The sequence below is a fragment of the Neofelis nebulosa genome, chromosome 15, assembly GCF_028018385.1.
Source record: "Neofelis nebulosa isolate mNeoNeb1 chromosome 15, mNeoNeb1.pri, whole genome shotgun sequence".
Taxonomy (NCBI): Eukaryota; Metazoa; Chordata; class Mammalia; order Carnivora; family Felidae; genus Neofelis; species Neofelis nebulosa.
In genome coordinates, this window is record NC_080796.1 from 8858384 (window position 1) to 8877135 (window position 18752).

General features: G+C 43.2%; 1 protein-coding gene across 8 annotated transcripts in view; it reads right to left on the reverse strand.

Moving 5' to 3' along the window:
• LIN9 (lin-9 DREAM MuvB core complex component) overlaps nt 1–18752 on the reverse strand; it is a 63623-nt gene that overhangs the window by 20289 nt on the left and 24582 nt on the right. For all 8 annotated transcript variants that reach the window (XM_058702448.1, XM_058702452.1, XM_058702454.1 and 5 more), the window contains 5 exons: nt 13291–13448; nt 9011–9144; nt 6669–6788; nt 6269–6370; nt 1748–1828 (listed from right to left, as the gene is read on the reverse strand). In XM_058702448.1, the coding sequence (XP_058558431.1) occupies nt 1748–1828; nt 6269–6370; nt 6669–6788; nt 9011–9144; nt 13291–13448 (595 nt within the window). The remainder of the gene's footprint in view (nt 1–1747; nt 1829–6268; nt 6371–6668; nt 6789–9010; nt 9145–13290; nt 13449–18752) is intronic.

The window sequence follows — 18752 nt, forward strand, 5'->3', positions numbered from 1 at the left end:
GGAGAGATCATTTAAAACAATAAAATCTTAGGGGGGGGGGAGTAAAACAATAAAATCTTGGAGCACTTGGGTGGCTCAGTTGGTTAAGTGTCCAACTTCGGCTCAGGATGTGATCTCACAGTTTGTGAGTTCGAGCCCCAAGTTGGGCTCTGTGCTGACAGCTCAGAGCCTGGAGCCTGCTTCGGATTCTGGGTCTCCCTCTCTCTCTGCCCTGTCCCTTCTCATGCTCTGTTTCTTTGTATCTCAAAAATAAACATTAAAAAAATTTTTTTAATAAAAGAACCACGGTTTTTGTCATCAGTCTTACAATAATTGGATTTTTATAATGGGAACTGTTTTTAATCATAAATCAAACAAAACTAACGATAAAACATATCAAGCCATCTAGACTTCTAAAAAGTTCTCTCATGCCAAGAAGCAAGCCAACATCCAATCGGGCCTCCATTCGAAGTAGGGAGCGCTAAGCAGGCTAAGGCCAGCCCAGTAGTTAGTTCAAGGTGTGGAGCGCAGACGCAGGGAAAGTCCTAGCTGGTGACACGGAAGTGAAGTGACTTGATTGTGCATAAAGACGGAAGAGATGACGAAGTGATCTGAGGAGGTGCAGTGGGGGAGCGTAGCGAAAAGGGCAGGGGTAGAGCTGCTGGAAACCAAGACTAAGAATTAAGAGTCCAGCAGGAAAGAAGCAGGTGCACATATTTTTATGTTTAGGACGTGTCACGGCAAAATGTTACGGTTAATTTTCTGCTCTCTTTGATAAGCCCTGTCTCTGTCGATACTAATGTCATATTGCACCTAAGTGAGTTAGGCTGGGACCCAGAAGCCCGTTTGGGTATTTGTACTATCAAGCAGCAGATGATCTTAGACTGAAATCCCTTGACGTCTTCGGTCTTCAGTTTCCAATTCCACAAAACGGAGGTTCAACTTAGAAAATTCAAAGTGAAGTTCAGATAAAAAAATCCCATCATCCTAAAAGAAGACTGTTCCCCTCTCACTCGGGTATCGCTTGTCCATGCGTTTGCCCGCACACACTAGAGACGGATGGGTAACGCTGACTCCCTCTCCTGCAGAGGCGGGTAACTAGCTACAGTGCTCGCCCAGGCCGGTCACGAGCCCGCCGTTACGTCCAAATTCCCACAAGACCATGTGCAATCACGTGGAGACAGCACTTGGGATGAAATCTATTTGCCACCCTATAAATCCATAAGCAAGTTATGACTTCCAGTATACCTCAAACACTTTCCTAGCGAAGTTTTTACATTTTTAAAGAAACTCTGATAATTCTCTCCTATGAATAAAATGGGGACTCTCATGTTTTTGGACCGATTAGATGAACAGAATAGGATATAAATACTGTCAAGATAATCTGAATATGCCAATTTATGTATTTCTGGATTTTATTCATTCTGGATCACTTTTCATAACCACTGTTAACACGACTTCCTTAGTCAGAGGTGCCAACGCTAGGGGGCCTACCTTCACGCAAACTGTCAACGAACCCAGCAAACCCATTAATCCCGTTCAACTGGACACTCGGTGGCAATAATGAGGTCTGGGTAACGAACCGCATTGCACTGACAATTTGCTCGGCTGTGTTCAGTACAACGAGAGATAAAGATAGCAAATGAGGATTTAACAATAACATTTATCTCAAGGTTTTCGTCTGTAAAAAATTTATACATCCTCAGATAACAGAAGTCCCCACCATTTGAAAATTAGACAAGCAAACAAAAAAGAGAAATATCCTTACCAATTTTTCTGCTTCGGTGTTCATTTCCCTTAATTTTTTGATATGTTCCTTTTTAATCATGAGGATTTTTGATAATTTGGTCTACGGACAAAGACAAAGAAATGTTTCGGAATAAGTAGCGGCCTTTAAGTAAAAGAGACATCAAATTACCAATTTCTCGACTATGGTATTTTAGCAGATTTTAGCATTTCAAAATAAATAAATGTAGCACAGGCGTTTTTATTTTATAAATCTGATTGGCTGGCAGCAAAATATTAAAAAAAAAAATCCATGGTAACCAGGACATGTCAAAAGGACTAAGCAGTCAGCCTGAACAAGCTTTCACTGGCCCAACATGGGACAATTCAGGGACCAATAAGAATAACCCCTTCAATGGATGGAAGCACAAATATGTTGAAACTTAGGAGTTCAAACCGATGCTGTAAAACCATTAATCATTACTGGAGAATGCTAGTGACCAAACTCATTATTTTATAAGCTGGAAGACAAAGAGAAAGAATCCTGTGTTTACCCAGTCTTCCTATACAAACCATATAAACCAGATCATCGGGTAACCGGATAATAGGTTAGGGGAAGTTTTTCTTTATAAAGCTATTTCAGTTAATAAACAAAGAAGGACTGACAGAACGAGAGCAGTGCCACGCTGCGATGCTAATGAATGGTTACATCGAGGCACCGATCGTCACCGCAGCCACGTCACATAAAGGAACGTAGAAAATGTGCGGGTCTCGCGGGGCGCCTGGGTGGCGCAGTCGGTTAAGCGTCCGACTTCAGCCAGGTCACGATCTCGCGGTCCGTGAGTTCGAGCCCCGCGTCAGGCTCTGGGCCGATGGCTCGGAGCCTGGAGCCTGTTTCCGATTCTGTGTCTCCCTCTCTCTCTGCCCCTCCCCCGTTCATGCTCTGTCTCTCTCTGTCCCAAAAATAAATAAAAAAAAAAATGTTGAAAAAAAAAAAAAAATGTGCGGGTCTCCTGTCAGAACAAAAAATTCCCACAAAAGTAGTTTCTTCAACAAGTAAGTCGTATGGGAAAAAGAACAGTCGACGGCCTTAAAGTGTATTTATTTTGAGAGAGAGAGAACACACACGCATGCAAGGACAAAGCGCAGAGAGAATCTCAAGCAGGCTCCGGGCTGTCAGCACAGGGTCTGATGCGGGGCTCAAACCCACTAACCGTGAGATCACGGCCTGAGCCGATGTCGGACACGTCACTGACCGAGCAGCCCAGGCGCCCCTCTTTTTCTGTCTTTTAATTGTTATTATTTTTTTAATGTTTATTTTTGAAAGAGAGAGAGCATGTGCGTGCGTGCGAGAGGGGGAGGGGGCAGAGAGAGAGAGGGACAGGGGATCCAAAGTGGACTCTGCTCTGACAGCAGTGAGCCTGACACGGGGCTCGAACTCACAAACCATTAGATCACGACTTGAGCCGAAGTCGGTCGGTCACCCAACTGAGCTCACACAACTTAGTTGTGTTTCTTTAAAAAAAAGAAAACAACAGGGCACCTGGGTGGCTCAGTTGGGTGAGCGTCCGACTTCGGCTCAGGTCATGATCTCGTGGCTTGTGAGTTCCAGCCCCGAGTCGGGCTCTGTGCCGACCGCTCAGAAGCTGGAGCCTGCTTCGGATTCTGTGTCTCCCTCTCTCTCTCTGCCCTTCCCCTGCTCATGGTCTGTCTCTCAACAAATAAATGTTAAAAAAAAGTTTTTATAAAAAAAAGAAAAAAAGAGCCCTTAGAGATACAAACTAATACATTTACATATAAAGGATATGATGTTTAGTGTCTGCTTCTCAATAATGCAAAAGGGAGACCAGGGTGGGAGCAGCAATGATATCGGACCAGCCAGCTGGTGGACAGGCACACGGAGACGTAGTAAACGAAGCTACTGCTTTTAAGTCTGTACATTTTCAACAATAAAGACGCCCTAAGAAATTGGCCTCTAAGTTGATCCGGGCAGAGGGGCTGGTAAGACATGCCCCAGGACTGTCACGGGACAGACCGTATTTAGTGACTGTATTTAGATCTCTGGACAGGCCTCCCTTCTCCTCCAAGGTGCTGGATTTTCATGGAACTATGTGTGATTCTTTAGAGTTGGAAGCAGTAAAAGATGGCAAGGGTCCCTTTTTTGTTTCTAGTTCAGTTTTGTGGTGTTTGCTTTTGATAGAAAATCATGACGTTTCCTTTGAATTCTTTTCAAAACTGAGTCTTCTCTGAAAAAGCAGACCAGTCTCTTTAGATTCCTCAAAATCCCTAACCCCAGGAAATAAAAGTTTCCTCGAGGGACGCCTGGGGGGCTCAGTCGGTTAAGTGTCCGACTTCAGCTCAGGTCATGATCTCACTGTGGGTTTGAGCCTCACTTCGGGCTCTGTGCTGATGGCTCAGAGCCTGGAACCTGCTTTGGATTCTGTGTCTCCCTCTCTCTCTCCCCCTCCCCCACTCATGCTCTGTCTCTCAAAAATAAACATTAAAAAAAAAACATTAAAAAAAGTTCCCTCGAAAAGAAAATTCATTGTAAACTATGAATTATGAAAACTTGCAAAATTTTTTAGTATTTATTTTGTCATAAGAAAAAATATTCAGAACAGAAGAAGATAAAAATATATCTACTTCAGAGGTGTCTGGCTGACTCAGTCAGTAGAGGGTGCAACTCTTAATCTCAAGGTCATGAGTTCAAGCCCCACTTTGGGCAGAGAGATTACTTAAATATGTATATGTTTCAAAGCTTAATATTAACAAGAGCAACCTGCGTTTCACAGAACCTTCCATAATACAAAAGACTAGTACATAAAAGAACTTTTACCTTTTAGATAGCTTAAAATAATAATGAAATTAGTGTCTTAATGGAGGTTTACACCTAGTTTTTGAATTTTAAAATTAAGCACTGAAACCAAACATCGAAGCATTACTAAAAATATCAATGCTTTACAAGTAGTGCAGTAGTACTTAGCTTCTGGCTCCCTCTGCTGGTCAGTCTGTCTCTCTCTCTCTCTCTCTCTCTCTCTCTCACACACACACACACACACACACACACACACACACACACACACACGTCCAAATAGGACATATTAGCTTTGTTTTTACTTCCACTATTTAAAAGAAAGAAGTTCTTTAAAAAATGACGTGTCCTATTTGTGAACATATGATCAAAGAATACTAAATGTTATACATACCCACATAAATGACACAATTTTCCCTTAAAATAACATCAATTTTGCAAGTGGGAACACTGAATATTTTAACAAATTATGTTATGCACATTTTTTTTTTTTTTACTCTACCCCCACCCAGCCAAAGTGGTTTTTCTTTTCAAAAAAGGAAAAGAAACAAATCAAACATTATTAGACTATGATTAAAAGTAAATCCTTTATTTAATGGCATATTCAAAGAAAACAGCTCATTGCATTCTTCTGAATCAGGCTCTTCGGGAATCTTGTTCTACAGAAGATTCTACACTCGCTTCAGGTGGGGCTTGCGTGTCTCAGTGTCTGATCGCTACTTAGCAACCTGATGCGTCAGGACAGCTCAGCTGACGGCGGCGGGATGCGCTGAGGTCACTAAATACAAGCCTTCGGGAGCACCTGGATGGCTCAGTGGTTAAGCGTCGGACTCTTGGTTTCCTGACCGCTTCTTTTATTATTATTTTTTAAGATTTTATTTTTCAGTAATCTCTATGCCCCACATGGGGCTTGTAACTCACAACCCTGAGATCAAGAGTCAGGCACCCCTCTTCTTCTGGGATGCCTAGGTGGCTCAGGCAGTTAAGTGTCCAACTCTTGATTTCGGCTCAGATCACGAATCTCATGGTTCATGGGATCGAGCCCCGTGTCGGGCTGTGTGCTGACAGCACGGAGGCTGCTTGGGATTCTCTCCCTCCCTCTCCCTCTCTCTCCGCCCCTACCCCGTTTGCACTCTTTCTCTCTCAAAATAAATAAACAACAACAAAAAAACCCTCATACTTAACAAGTTATTAAGTTAACCATTCAGAATGTGACAGAGCATATGCTGTAATGTTAGAGGCCCTAACACAGCAAAATAGTAAGAACCAAACCTAAGAAAAGCTCAACAAAGAAGACTTCTAAGTCTTTTTCTGCCTGTTGTGACTTTTACTTTCAAGCTTTGTTGGAAATAACAAGAGTTCTTAAAAACAACACAATGATGGGGCGCCTGGGTGGCGCAGTCGGTTAAGCGACCGACTTCAGCCAGGTCACGATCTCGCGGTCCGTGAGTTCGAGCCCCGCATCAGGCTCTGGGCTGATGGCTCGGAGCCTGGAGCCTGTTTCCGATTCTGTGTCTCCCTCTCTCTCTGCCCCTCCCCCGTTCGTGCTCTGTCTCTCTCTGTCCCAAAAATAAATAAAAAAAAAAACGTTGAAAAAAAATTTAAAAAAAAAAAAAAAAAAAAAACAACACAATGATTTAAAAAAAAAAAAAAGTAAAAATATTTGGTCAGTGACAAATTTTCAGCTTTAACAACACAGAAGACACTGAATTTTTTTCAGAAGCACGCCAAGCTACTCTGAGCAATTCTTACCACTTGGATCAGGAACTCCACGGGGAAACCGCCTAACGTCTCAGTGTCAGAGCCAGAAATTTTACTTCTCCACGGTGACTGTCCTAGTAAAGGGTCATTATCCTATGGGAACAAAAGGGAATCATTTAACCACTGACGGTTCAAAAGAAAGCATTTTATTTTTAGATAACAGTAATTCCTATTTTAATGGATATTACGTTACAAATCTTACAAAAAGGAAAATACAGAGTTGAAGTACAGAGTTGAAGCAACTATGTACTCATTTAACTGACGACTTAAGATAACGTAGCCACCTCCTGAAGGTGCCGTCACAGATGTGTATTTCATACAAATGCAACTCACATGCGTCAGAATCATTTATGATGGCATCACTTACAGATGCCATTTAAGAAATATTTACCGTAATCGGTGACTGGAGAGGAGGAGTATAATGTAACCGTGGTGGTGTCATAAAAAACCGAGAAGGCCGCTGTTTTTGTCCAAAGGCAGCAATTGGCATCGTCTCGTGGGGCTCATTACTCTTTGAGAAAAGAGAGAAGTACACAAGACTCGAATAACTTTACCAATTGTTTCGGCTTTATAAACATTACGTTTCAGCTGGAGAGACGCACTAGCCCATATGCCAGGATTCATCACAGAATATTGTATCCTACAGAGGTCAGGGGGCTAAACCTTAAGTCATAGTATGAAAATACTACGTTGCTGGGGCACCTGGGTGGCTCGGATCAGCTCAGGTCATGATCTCACTTTGTAAGTTCAGGCCCCGCGTTGGGCTCTGTACTGACAGCAAGGAGCCTGCTTGGGATTCTCATTCTCTCTCTCTCTCTCTCTCTCTCTCTCTCTCTGTCTCTCTCTTTCTCTCTCTCTCTCTCTCCCTCTCTCTCCCTCCCTCCCTCCCTCCTCCCCCCTCTGCTCCTCCCCCAGTTGTGCTCTGTCTCTGCCTCAAAAAATAAAAACATTAAAAAAAAACCCAAAACTACTTTGCTATCAAAAGGCTGAATGGAAAAAACAATTAAGGAAAAGACCAAAGGATCAAAACAGAAAATCCCAGATTAATATGAAAGTGTCCTGTGGCCACCTGTGCTTGCTGAGTGCCACAGGCGGTCTCCCTGCCACCCACTGCCAGTCCAGTCCACTCTTATCTGGCCAGGGAGAAATGTGTGGGTGATCTCATAAAGCACATTACAAATTACATTAATGAACCAGACAGGCAATTTTCCTTTTTTGAAAGGACAGGTTGAAAGACTGCATCCTTTAAAGAAAAAAACAGGGGCGCCTGGGTGGCGCAGTCGGTTAAGCGTCCGACTTCAGCCAGGTCACGATCTCGCGGTCCGTGAGTTCGAGCCCCGCGTCAGGCTCTGGGCTGATGGCTCGGAGCCTGGAGCCTGTTTCCGATTCTGTGTCTCCCTCTCTCTCTGCCCCTCCCCCGTTCATGCTCTGTCTCTCTGTCCCCCAAAAAAAAAAAAAAACCAAAAAACAAAAAACGTTGAAAAAAAGAAAAAAACAAAAACCAAAACCTGAAGGCTGGGGCACGTCGCTCTATGGATAGTCTAAACTTTCTCTCTCTCGTATTTCTCCTTTCTAAAAAGTATGTTTGATAAGGAAGTCCTCAGGATAAACAGTTATAATTTCTAAAAAAAGGAAAAATCAGAAAAGGAAGATTCTTCTCTCTTTGCACTAAGGAGACAAAGAAATTTTGATTTTTTTTTTTTTTTTTTTAATTTTAGAGAAAGAGAGGTAGAGTGCACAAACAGAGGAGGGGGCAGACGGGAAGGGGGAGTGGGAGAGAGGGAGGGGGAGAGAGGGAGGGGGGGAGAGAGAGAGAGAGAGAGAGAGAGAGAGAGAGAGAGAGAGAGAAAGAGAAAGAGAAAGAAAGAGACAATCCCAAACAGGCTCCAAGCTCAGCACAGAAGCAACATGGGGCTCAATCCATGACTGTGAGATCCTGACCTGGGCCAAAATCAACAGTCAGACGCTCACGTGACTGAGCCACTCAGGTGCTCTGAAATTTAAGGTCATAATCCCTAAAAATCACATTTATAATAGAAATGAAAAAAAGGGAGGTTAAGAGTGAATAATTTAATTCCCATGAGGCTCAGAGGAAACCAACTGTTATGAACAGTTAATTATTCACTTTATAAAAACTTTATCGGATTGCAGAGTTGTCTTAGTTCTTAAAATTATGTTGACTGATCAGAAAGGTGTAGAACTCTCAAGGCATTGCTAAATCAAGCACAATCAGGAAGTAATGGTCTAGTAGTAAAAAGGACTGTATCACGAATTCAAAAGGCCTGGATCCTGGTCTCAGCCTGGCAGGGCCCACTCTAGGGTCTTGAATAAGTTACTTCACGTACTTCCGTCTTAATTTCACCATGCAAAAAGCGCACAATTCTGAGGCTAAAATAGGAGAACAAATGTTAAAGTGCAAGATGTTACTTCATGTTTTTCAAATCTTCTTGCAAGAGGAGTAGACTTTAGTGAAGCAGCCGGACCAAGAGTGCTCTGTGGCCAAGACTGTTCAGTGAGGAGTGATTAGTGCTGTCACACTCGAGTGCTGCGTGGGGAAGGACGTTAGCTCCGGGAACGTCAAAGACTTTGATATCGTTCTGCTCCAGGGGCCAAACCCCCTGGGATCTCTTCCTCTGTAACCTGGAATCTGGAGTCCCTCACAAAACGGCCTGTAAGAAGATTCTACAGAGCGTCCTTAAAGGCATAAACATGCGGGTATTACGAAATACTCACCAGGACTTCGTAGTCAGGGACGGTGTGGGTCCCGAGCCCTGCCCTATCAAAAGTGACTCGATAAGTGGCATTAAAAGTATCCACGGCATCTATTTGTCCAGTGAAGAGACCATCATGAACACCACGTAATCGTGCTGGGAAAAGAGACGAAAAGGCATCACACTGTTTGGAAGGATACAACAAACTGTCAAATATAAAACTGCTCTAAACATGTGATTTAAAACGTAGGAAGTGTACAGGGGGGTGCCTGGGGGGCTCAGTCGGTAAAGTGTCCAACTTCGGCTCAGGTATGATCTCGTGGTTCGTGGGTTCGAGCCGTGCGTCGGGCGCTATGCTGACAGCTCGGAGCCTGGAGCTGCTTCAGATTCTGTGTTTCCCTCTCTCTCTGCCCCTCCCCAGCTTATGCTCTGTCTCTCTCGCTCTCGAAAATAAATACACTTAAAAAAAATTTGTTTTAACGTAGGAAGTATAGTATTATTGTCTATTATAGTATCACACAAAGCATGCATTTTAGGTTGAGAGAAACAAAAAAATTTTAAAGAACACCTATAATGATGATCACTAATTTGATACATGAACGAAATCCTAGATCTACCAGGGGAAAATTTATGTATATATGTATGTATGTACGTATGTATATAATCTCTACCCCTCACGTGGGGCTCAAACTCACGACCCCAAGACCAAGAGTCACATGCTCTACCGACTGAGCCAGCCGGGTGCCCCTACCAGGGGGAAATATTTTTAAGTCTTGCCTTGAACCCCAAATTAAAAAAAAAAAAAAGAGTCAACAGAAGAACTTTGGTTATTATACACAAGTGAAACACTTGGAGCCGTTTAACTAAAAAAAAAAAAAAAGACAACGATGCTGTTCAGAAAAGATTAATCCACCAGGCCCAAGACTGCTCTCCTTAGAAAGGCCTGTCTGCAAGGTTAGCATCCGGGAACTTGAATGTCCAGCGTTCCCACACTAACAAAGGTGGTTTACTGGACCTACACCGTGTGTGCCAACAACGTGGCTGAGGTGGCATACCTCCTTTCGTTCAGGGGGTCCAGTTCCAGAACATGCTAGGTAGCGGGCACCTATGTAAACCCTTGGTCACGGTGACCGCTGAGTCTCTTTCTTGTTTTCTTTCTTTCTCTTAATGTTTGTTTAGTTATTTTGAGAGAGAGAGAACGAGACAGGAGATAGAGAGCGAGCAGGGGAGGGGCAGAGAGAGAAGGAGAGAGAGAATCCCAAGCAGGCTCGAGCCCGACGCGAGGCTCAAACCCATGAACTGTGAGATCATGACCTGAGGTGAAGTCAGACGCTTAACTGACCGAGCCACCCAGGTGCCCTGGGCATTTCTTTTTTTTTTTTTTTTTTTTTAAACGTTTATTTATTTTTAAGACAGAGAGAGACAGAGCATGAACAGGGGAGGGTCAGAGAGAGGGAGACACAGAATCCGAAACAGGCTCCAGGCTCTGAGCTGTCAGCACAGAGCCCGACGCGGGGCTCGAACTCACGGACCGCGAGATCATGACCTGAGCCGAAGTCGGACGCTTAACCGACTGAGCCACCCAGGCACCCCCATTTCTTTTTTTTTAAACCCAGTTTGATATAGTCTCTACTTTTTAAGTATAGGGCTCAGTTCATTGACATTTAAAATAATGAAAATAGGACGAGACTTGAGCCCACCATCTTGCTCTTTATTTTCTAGTTATCCTGTGTTTTTTCTTTCCCTGTCCTTTCTTTCCCATCATCTTTTCATTCAATTACTTGTTACAATTTCAAAATTAAACTTAAAAAAAATTTTTTTTAATGTTTATTTATTTTTGAGACAGAGAGAGACAGAGCATGAGCAGGGGAGGGGCAGAGAGAGGGAGACACAGAATCCGAAGCAGGCTCCAGGCTCCGAGCTGTCAGCACAGAGCCCGACGCGGGGCTCGAACCCACGAACCGCGAGATCACGACCTGAGCCGAAGTCAGACGCTTAACCAAATGAGCCACCCAGACACTCCCCAAACTGACTTCTTTATTGGTTTTTCAGGTATGCCTTTTAGCAGTTTTTATTTTTTTTTAGTTTATTTATTTATTTTGAGACAAAGGGAGAAAGAGAGCACACAGGGGAGGGGCAGAGAGAGAGAGAATGAGTGTGCGCTCAAGTGGGAGAGAGGCGGGGAGAGAGAGGATCTGTGCAGAGCCTGCCTCGGATCCTCTCTCTCTCCCCTCGTCTCTCTGCTCCTCCCCCACCTGTGTACATGTCTCTCTCTCTCTCTCAAATAAAAAATAAACATTAGGGGCGCCTGGGTGGCTCAGTGGGTTAAGCGGCCGACTTCAGCTCAGGTCATGATCTCGCAGTCCGTGGGTTCGAGCCCCGCGTCGGGCTCTGTGCTGACAGCTCAGAGCCTGGAGCCTGTTTCAGATTCTGTGTCTCCCTCTCTCTGACCCTCCCCTGTTCATGCTCTGTCTCTCTCTGTCTCAAAAAGAAATAAACGTTAAAAAAAAAAAAAAATTAAAAAAAAAAATAATAAACATTAAAAAAAAGAGCCCCAGCAATGGATTCCTACACACTTTTCTCGTATCTTCATACATCCAGTCCAACCTATTCTCCACTGTCATGAGAACGCCTGCTCATAGACCCTCTATAAAATTCTCAGTCTCTTCAAATAATACTGCCAGTCCTTAAAATTTTGAAGCAACTGACTTTTACAAATTTCCTAACTGGGGGGCACCTGGGTGGCTGGGGTGAGTGTCCACCTGACTCTTAGTTTCAGCTCAGGTCATGTTCTCCTGGTTTATGTGTGAGATCAAGTCCCACAATGGGCTCTTTGCTCTCAGTACACAGCCTGCTCAGGATTCTCTCTCTCCCTTTTTCCCTCTGCTCCTCCCCTGCTTGCACACGTGTGTGCACACACTCTCTCTAAAGAAATAAGTACACTGAAAAAAAAAAAAAAGCCCTGTGTTTCTGTTACTCTATTCTTCTCAACGCTTCTCTGATTTGTAGTTACCCTGTAGACTTTGTATCTGTGCTTTTTTATATGGGGTTTTTAGAACCAATGTATCTTTTCTTTTCTTTTTTTTTTTATTGAAGCAGCTTTTTAATGTTTATTTATTTTTAAGACAGAGAGAGACAGAGCATGAACGGGGAGGGTCAGAGAGAGAGGGAGACACAGAATCTGGAGCCGACCCCAGGCTCCGAACTGTCAGCACAGAGCCCGACGCGGGGCTCGAACTCACGGACCACGAGATCGCGACCTGAGCCAAAGTCGGACGCTCAATTGCCTGAGCCACCCAAGCGCCCCTAGAACTAATGTATCTTTTCGAGACTTTTCAAGATCCCTCACTTCATTGCCAGCCTCACCCCCAGGTCAATTTTGTCGGGAGAGAGTCATTGGTAAGTTTTGTATGTGGTAAGTTGTCGTGGCAAGTCGTGACCAAATCCGTTCACCTCCTTGTATGCATCTCATATGCACCACATAGGCTCTTCTCTATTATCCACCTTTCCTCGGAATTACTCCTCTCTACAGCGTCATGGAAACACGTACCACTTCTACGACTAGAAAAAGTGATATTAACGTAACTCGAGGTTACCTTTCCTCCAGAAAACGTTCCTTGATAAATCCAACCATTTTTAAAACCCTTTCAGTACAGTTACTAATCTGTCTACCCACTCAACACCTCGTTATTTTTTATATTACATAAGTTATGATTTTAATTTACCACATTATGAAGAATTACCTTAAACTTGAGGCTTTGGTGCTACTTTCCTTCCACGTTGTAACCAAAAAGAATACACAGAATCATATCCACCAACTGACAGAATTTATATCCTTAAATAAAACTTTGAACCAACTACCTACTGAATAATTTCGTTTATTCAGTCCTTAGAAATGGACTATCCCCAAAGCCAAAGAGCGCAAGAACAACGTGTTTGTGGGCTAACCACTGAAGAGCGGTTAGACAGGCAAGTAAATGATGTGAAAGCCAAAGACGGAATCACTTAAAAATTCAAAATGTAAACAATGTACAGCTGCAGGGACCCCAGTGAACTGTCGATTTCGTCTTTGTGTCAGTTTGCTCCGGCTTACGTCGTAGTAGACGTTGCTTCGACCCGGTACGCTTTTCCCTAAGTAGTTTCAAACGGGATGTCATAGACGAACCAACAGTACCTTGGACCGCATGTTACTACAGAGCTACAGCGTAAGCTTCTCAGTTTAAAAGCCACGTGTCTAGTGGCTAGCAGTCGGCATGGTGAAATCTTACAAATCAAACCAGTAATGAACTTGTGCTCACTCACCTGTAACTTTGGTTCCGATAACCAGGGGCAAAGGGATTTCGTCTGGGAGGTCTTTGAACTGGGAAACGTCTGCAACTTTCCTTTGTTGTAAGAGTCTTATTTTCTGCCGTTTCTGTTTTAATGCTGATCTCTCTTCCTCAAAAAATGCAGAAGAACATCTAGAATAAATTACAAAAACCATATAAACTGATAACCATCCTATACGGAAACTTGACATCAGACTATCCACCTCACCGTGCCCTCTTTTCCTCTCTTGAGGAATTTGTTCAAAAACAGGCTCTTAGAAATAGTCATTGTTTCTCTTCAAAGTAAATTATCTAGATCGTCCTTTCCTACAAAGGAGGAGGATTTGGTCACCATCCTTTGACACCACGGCATCTGGATCCCAGGTCTCCTCCTGGGACCAAATCCAATTACAATATTCTATTCAGAAGAACAAGATATCTTCTTTGTGACCCAGTGAGCGTACCAATACAGAATTAAAGATGAGGCTTACCACTGTGTAAATGTTTAATCATACTTCCTGCCTTGAAGCATAAACACTGAATTTACTCTTTAGGGCCTTACTTCCTTTTCTTTTTTTTTTTTTTAATGTTTATTTATTTATTTTGAGAGAGAGAGAGAGAGAGAGATCACACGCATGCACGAGCAGGGGAGGGTCAGAGAGAGAGGGAGACAGAATTCCAAGCAGGCTCCCTGCTGTCAGTGCAGAGTTCAACACGGGGCTCAGTCCCATGACCGAGAGAACACGACCTGAGCCGAAATCAAGGGTCGGATGCTCAACCAACAGAGCCGCCCAGGCCTGTCATACTTCTATTCTCAAATACTGGGATGAACCAAAGTGACTTCAGCACAGCTTTCATGCCACAAAATATAGATCCACGAAACCATCACCACAGACAAGATCATGAACATTTCAAGACGTCAATCACTCCCCAAAGTCTCCTCGTGGTACTTTACTATCCCTCCTTCTACACCGCACTTCTCAAGCAATCACCAAGTTGCTTTCTGTCATTGTAGTTTCTATCTTCTAAAATCTCATACAAATGAAATCATCTGGTACCAACTCTTTTTGTCAGGCTTCCTTCACTCAGCCTAATCACCCCAAGAGTAATCCATGTTGTTGCAGGCGTCGATGGTTCATTCTTTTTACCGGAGAACAGTATCCTGCTCCACGAGTGTGTCATAACCCGTTCATCTGTTCACCTAGTGGTGGACAGTCGGGCTGTTTCGACTTTGGGGCGATTACAACTTCGGTGACACGAACATCTATGGATAGGTTTTTGTATACATTTTTGCTTTAATTTCTCTTCACTAAATACCTAGGAGTGGAATGGCTGGGTCAGATGGTCAGTGTCTGCTTAACCTTTCAAGAAACAAAAAACAAAAGAAGCCAACTATCGCCCAAGAAGACCTACAGATGACAAATAAGCCTATTTGATGCTCCACATCGTGTGTCATAGGGGAAATGCAAATTAAATGAGACACTAGTACACACCTATTACAACGACCGAGACCTGGAACGCAGACAACACCCAATGCCGGCAAGGACGGGGAACAGAAACCCTCCTTCCTTCAGGTGGGGACGCAAAACGGCACGACCGCTTTGGAAGACGGTTAGATGGTTTCTCGCGAAATGACGCACCCTCTTACCATACCCTCGAGTAACCACACTCCTTCGTATCTACCCGGATGAGGTGGAAGCTTCCGTCCGCACCAAAACTTCAACACAGACGCTTATGGCAGCTTTACTCACAACTGCCAGAACTTGAAGCCACTGAGACGTCCTTCGGTGAGGCGAGTGGGATATTCGGACATATGATTCAGCGCTCACAAGGATGAACGATTGGGGCACCTGGGTGGCTCAGCCGGTGAAGCGTCAGACTCTGGATTTCGGCTCGGGTCACGATCTCAGTCGGGAGATCGAGGCCCACATCGGGCTCCGTGCTGACCGTGGAGCCTGCTTAAGATTCTTTCCCTCCCTCTCCCTTTGCCCCTCCCCCACCCGCACGCTCTCAAAAAATTTTTTTGATTTAAAAATAAATTTAAAACTAAACCAACAAAAAGGATGAACTGTCAAGCCAGGAAAAGATACAGGGGGACCTGAGATGCATACCACTAAGTGAAAGCAGCCAATCTGAAAAGGCTACATGCCGTGTGATTCCAATATATGACACTCTGGAAAATGGAGACCTCTGGAGACAATAAAAAGATCAGTTGCCAGTAGCTGGGACTGTGGGGGGAGGAATGACTAACTGAAGTGCGAGAGATTTTTAGAGCAGAGCAAATACTCTACGACATCCTGATGGTAGATATGTCAGTGTACGTTTTTTAAAACCCGTAGACTGTACAAAACCGGGAGTGAACCCATCAACCCACTCTGGTGGGAGATACTGAGGACGGGGGAGGCTGCATCTCTGTGGGGGCCGGGGGTATATGGGAAAATCTCTATACCTTCCTCTTGATTCGGTTGTGAACCTAAAATTCTCTGAAGAGGTCTTCAAACTATCAGACGGTTTTCCAAAGTGGTTGCACCATTTTATGTTCCCATCAACAGCACAGAGGATTCCAAGTTTCCCCAGAGCCTCACCAACACTTGGTAAGCTTAATCTCATAAGTTTAAAAAAAATTTTTTTTAATGTTTATTTATTTTTGACAGAGAGAGACAGAACATGAGCAGGGGAGAGGCAGAGAGGGAAACGCAGAATTGGAAGCAGGCTCCCGGCTCCGAGCTGTCAGCACCGAGCCCCACGCGGGGCTCGAACCCACGAACAGTGAGATCATGACCTGAGCCGAAGTCGGGCACTCAACCGATTGAGCCACCCAGGCGCCCCTCTGCCTTCTTTTCTTAATGTATCTTAGCAATCTGTTCCAAGTCAGCACACAAGGAATGATCTCTGATTTTATTTTGGTTTACATTAAGTGGTTTCCAAGTTGTTTACTATATCGAGATACCACATTTGAATGAATCATTCCCCTATTATTGGACATTCACGTTTTGCCTATCTTTTGCTACTGGAAGTAATACTGTAATTAGTAACACCCAGGTACAGACTTTTCTGTAACCTAACGTTGTAGAATTACTAGGTCAAAGGGTATGGAAATTTGTAAATCTGAGAGATATTATCAAATTGCCCTCCACAGAGGTTATCTAAATTTACTCTCACCAGCAAGCGTGACTACTCACCATACCCCTGCCAACATAACATATTAAAGCTTTACGGACTAAAAACCAGTATCCTAGCATACTCCGATTTTTCCATTTCTTACTATGAGTAAGACTGACCTCTTTTCATGTGTTTACAAGATCCATTTTTTCTTCTTTCCTATGTACTGTTTATAATCATTTTTATCATGGATTTTTTGACTTTTTCTTATGGACTCACAGGAGTTATTTACATATTAGGAAATTGGGCTTTGTGATAAGAATTATAAATATTTGTCATTGTCTTTTGATTTCATGTTTCTTTTGGAGAGGGTAATGCAAAATGTTATTATTATTTTTAATGTTTATTTTTGAGAGAGGGAGAGAGAGGGAGACAGAGTGTGTGCATGCATGAGTGGGAGAGGGGCAGAGAAGAGAGGGAGACACAGAATCCGAAGCAGGCTCCAGGATCTGAGCTGTCGGCACAGAGCCTGACGTGGGACTCGAACTCACGGAAACGTGAAATCATGACCTGAGCTGAAGTCAGACGCCTAACCGACTGAGCCACCAAGGTGGCCCTGAAATGTTATTTTTCTGCAGCTAAATTTGTTGATATTTTCCTTTATGATGCCTAGCTTTGTGGACTCTTAGACCTTTCCCACTCAAGATTAAGCAAAACTCTCCCATAAATTTCTCTACCAGTTTTACTGTTTCATTTTTTAAGATTTTTAAATTTTTTAGTCATGTTTACACCCAAGCTGGGGCTTGAACTTACAACTCCAAGATCCAGAGTCGCATGCTCTACTGACTGAGCCAGCCAGGCGCCCCTCATTTTAAAAATATTTAAATCATCTAGGGGCGCCTGGGTGGCTCAGTCGGTTGAGCGTCCGACTTCAGCCCCGGGGATGATCCCGCGCTTCATGGGTTCGAGCTCTGCGTCCAGCTCTGTGCTGACACCTCAGGGCCCTGAGCCTGCTTCGGATTCTGTGTCTCCCTCTCTCTCTGCCCTGCCCCTGCTCATGCTCTGTCTCTCTCAAAAAATAAAATAAAATAAAATAAAAATTATGAAACCGGCTTCTTTTCTCTCTAGGTTGCTAGAGTGGTCTCAATATCCATGAAGTAAATAATTTAGCCTCTTCCTCCCTCCACGTATTTGAGAGGCAACCACTGCTATTATGCATTAAATTCCCAGAGACATCTGTGACACTATCTGGATTCTCTTTTCTTAATCCATCTATTTACGTGCCATTACTATACTTTGTTAATGAAGATCACTTGGTAATCGACTTCAGTATCTGGTAAGCATAGTTACTTTGCTGCTTCAGATTTTTCCTAGATCTTTTTGCTTGATTTCACCTGTCTTAAATCTGAATTTGAGAATTAGTTCATCTAGTTAAAAAAAAAAAAAGTCCCAATGATTTTGTTTGTTTTAATGTTTATTTATTTTTGAGAGAGACAGAGACAGAATGCGAGTGGGTTAGGGGCAGGGAGAGAGGGAGACACAGAATCCGAAGCAGGCTCCAGGCTCTGAGCTGCCAGCACAGGGCCCGACGTGGGGCTCGAACTCACGACCTATGAGATCATGACCGGAACCAAAGTCGGACACTCGACCGACTGAGCCACCTGGGCGCCCCAGTTCTACTGATATTTTTATTGAGACTGATTTGAATTTACAGATTAACTTAGAACCTTAAGTCTTCTTATCAAACCTCAAATACATCTTCCCATTTCACCATCTGTATATTGCACATTTTCTTCCTGGCATTTTATCATTCTTTTAGGGTATTTTAAGAAGTATATTGTAGCAATAATATATATTGTACCTTGACTTCCTCAGAGAAAAGAAAAACTACAAACTTTTGTTGAAAATAAAGACTTCATTTCAACTGTAAATTAACTCTGATGAAGTAAAGAACTAAACCATTAAGCAATGTTATAGAAAGGTAATGGAATAAGTTAATGAGAAATATTTCAACGACACTCTTAAGCTACAGAATTATAAGAAAACAATGAAAAAGTGACTAACATATGATCCTGATGGACAGTAATTAGAAACAAGAACCTCAATTTACGCAAACATGTAAAGTCACAGTTTTGTACCAAAATGGCCTAAAGGAATTAATTACCAAAGACCAAAAACTACCAGGATGAAACACATAGGTCCATCTCATTTTAATTCTGTTCTTACAAAGGAGGGAAATATTAAAGACATATCAGCAATGTGATCTTTCAATACATAGATAAAATACTACCAGTTCCATTAAAAGTTCTCCTTGTGTTTCATCGCTAACTATAGAAATCATTAAAACTGGGGCAC